The sequence below is a fragment of the Triticum aestivum genome, unplaced genomic scaffold, assembly GCF_018294505.1.
Source record: "Triticum aestivum cultivar Chinese Spring unplaced genomic scaffold, IWGSC CS RefSeq v2.1 scaffold320823, whole genome shotgun sequence".
Lineage (NCBI taxonomy): Eukaryota > Viridiplantae > Streptophyta > Magnoliopsida > Poales > Poaceae > Triticum > Triticum aestivum.
The window spans coordinates 1-2,708 of NW_025244864.1; the positions used below are offsets into that span (position 1 = coordinate 1).

Below are 2,708 nucleotides of genomic sequence, written 5' to 3' on the forward strand. Positions count from 1 at the left end.
GATTCAATGGTGATCAAAACATCAAGGACATGTTCATGTCAAAGTACTTTCATACTATCATCGTTGGTTCAACATCCACAACTGCACAACTTTATAGGTCATCACTTTACTAGACATATTTTTTACGTACTTCAAGTCTTTATTGAAAAATTTATTTAATTATTGTTTCACAGGGAGTGCATACATCCTAAGATTCCACAACTTGCGGTCCTCGGATATTCTGACAACTATGCGAATGTCTACACTTCAGAACTACGGTCTAAGTGGCTAGCATATTTCATGGATGGTGGATTTAGATTACCAAGTGTTGAAGCAATGCAGAGGGATGTACTTGAATGCGAGAAGGTAATGAAGCATTACTCCCGTGACGAATCACGTACACCGTGCACTGGACTTCTTCCTACTTGGTACAATGATAGATTATGTGAAGACATGGGATGCAACCCGAGAAGGAAGAATGGATTTTTTGCCGAATTATTTGAGGCCTATGGTCCCGATGATTATAGCGATCTTCACCCTAAGTAAGAGTACAAATTTAGCGATGATTTTTTGTACGGGGCTTAATTACTAGTCACTGCTTGCTCAACTCTGTGTATGATTTCTGTCTATACTATACTTCCAGTTGCCATATAATTACTAGTCACTGCTTGCTCAACTCTGTGAATTTTGTTAGGGTTTGTGTCATGTTCGAAAAGACGAGGCGGCGGTGGCTTCTTGAAGATGGAATAAGGTCCTCCCCGTCTAGCCCCCGTTCCAGTGATGTTTCAAGCGTGGTTGGAAGGCATGTAAAGGTTTGTCTCCGATGGATCTCGTGGGATCCGGTTGGCGTTTGTCTTCAGTGGATTCGACTGGATCCGGTCAACATTCGTCTACGTCCGTGTGTCTGCAGGTTGGATCCTTCCGATTTGCACTTCTCTTCATCGACGGCGGCTGTTGTTCTGTTGCGCTGGTCCTATGGGACCTTAGCACGACGACTTCCCGACTGTCTACTACAATAATGTTTGCCCGAATCCGACAAGGGAGGGGCGATAACGGCGGCACGCCTTCAGCTCGCTCCAGTGATTGTAGTCGTCGCTAGGAGGTTTACGGATCTAGATATAAATTTTACTTCTAGTATTCTATGTACTACCTTGACAGTTAATGAATAGATCGAAAATTTTCTCGTAAAAACAATAGTTTCCTTCGCTTCACTATTTACGATGGAGCAAACCTTACTTGCTGGCTCCTGTAATTAAATACCGGGCGACCGGGGACTGCATGCATCGCTTTCACTAGAGTTTTGTGAGGTATCCTTCGCTTTTTGTTTTTCTGCGGGTGAAGTATACTTCGCTTTCTCTCTGTCACCACCTACATAAACACTGCCCATCCCGCTTATAGCATCTCCAGCCGTGCCCTCAAGACGGCTTCCCCAGGTGATTTATTTGCGCCGGCGCCGAAAAAAGATCCAGCCGCGTCTCCTGGATGCCGAATTTCGTCGGGTCGGCCCGTTTTTGCGCCCGACGCTCGCGGGTCGAACCCGGCACACTGAGGGGCGCTCGGGGGCTCCGGCGCAAGGGAAAAGCATTCCTGGGGCCACATCGACAGGCAAAAAGTCAAGCCGCCTGCCCAGATTCGCCTCCTGCCCTCCCGTGCTCGGCCGCCACCCTGTGCCACCCTGCCGATCCCGGCGCCGACCACCGCCCGCCGCAGCTAGGTAGACCATCTCCCGCCGGGAAAAAGAAGGGGTTTCGCCGAGGCAGCCTCTTCGTTGCCGCCCCGGGCACCTTTTCCAGCGCTCCGGCCGCGCACAGGGCCTTTACGCCAGCGGGCTTGCGCCCACCTCGCCCACAAGGTGTTCGATGAATTGCTCGGCCCGGCGATGGTCAAAAGATCAAATGTGGGAGATCATCACTTGCTGTGTCATCTTGCACAACATGATCATTGAGAGCGAGCAGGAAAAGGCAGTGTTTGACACTGAACCATACCACAGGCAGGGTCCTCTTGCCCAAGTTGATCACCAACTACCGGCAAACTGGGCTGACTACCTCAATATGCGTCAGGAGATCCGAGACCCACAGGTGCATCAAGAACTGCAACACGATCTAGTGGAGCACCTATGGAGGCTCAAGGACGAGGCCGGAAGTGACATGTGATGAACTTGAGTTTTTATTTGTTAAACTATATAATTTATAGTGAACTATTTGATTTATGTGATGAAACATGCCGAACTATGTGACGAACTAATTGATTTCTATTTGTATGCGAAAATTCATGCCGAAACCCGCCGAACCGCGCCGAAGATGGCCCGATTCACGCAGTTATCGGGCCGTTTTTGGACATATTTGGGCCGAAAGCTGGGCTGAATTCGGCGCCTGGGGCGACCCGGGGGCGACGGCTGGGTGCCAAACTGCCCCCAGCGCCGAGTTTATCGCCGGCGCACCCCCAGGCCGCTCCTTTTCGGCGGCCTGGGGGGGCGAACGGCTGGAGATGCTCTTAGGCCTTGTTTGGTACTAGGGTTGTTCAGAGGATTGGTGGGGATAATCCCCACAGGGATTGGGTGAAACCCCAACCTTCATCCAATCCCTTTAAATCCCCATTTATCCGCAATCCACTAGGTAGGGGTAGTGTGTTGGGTATTGAGAAAAATGCATTAAAGCTTGGGGATTTGTGGGGATAAAATATGTCAAATATACTAGAACCAAATTGTGTTTTGGGATACGTGGGATTTA

At 49.6% G+C, this 2,708-nt stretch overlaps 1 protein-coding gene across 3 annotated transcripts; it reads left to right on the plus strand.

Annotated features, from left to right (window-relative positions):
* Positions 1 to 6: 6 nt before the first annotated feature.
* On the plus strand, positions 7 to 1,218 carry LOC123177060 (uncharacterized). Of its 3 annotated transcripts, XM_044591019.1 has the most exons (4): positions 7 to 97; positions 174 to 521; positions 674 to 791; positions 890 to 1,218. In XM_044591019.1, the coding sequence occupies exons 1-4, from the start codon at positions 30 to 32 to the stop codon at positions 1,076 to 1,078; spliced, it is 723 nt and encodes a 240-aa protein (XP_044446954.1). In that variant the 5' UTR covers positions 7 to 29; the 3' UTR covers positions 1,079 to 1,218. The 3 variants fall into 3 exon arrangements, with proteins under 3 accessions (XP_044446954.1, XP_044446953.1, XP_044446955.1); XM_044591018.1 differs by having other exon boundaries at positions 674 to 1,218; XM_044591020.1 differs by having other exon boundaries at positions 13 to 43; positions 674 to 1,218.
* The last annotated feature ends 1,490 nt before the right edge of the window (positions 1,219 to 2,708 follow it).

Bases quoted from the DNA above. Each gene is read 5' to 3' on its own strand.
- LOC123177060 (XM_044591018.1), top strand. From the start codon at position 30: ATGTTCATGTCAAAGTACTTTCATACTATCATCGTTGGTTCAACATCC. The intron at 98-173 runs GTCATCACTTTA...ATTGTTTCACAG, and splicing joins ACAACTGCACAACTTTATAG to GGAGTGCATACATCCTAAGA. The intron at 522-673 runs GTAAGAGTACAA...GAATTTTGTTAG, and splicing joins TATAGCGATCTTCACCCTAA to GGTTTGTGTCATGTTCGAAA.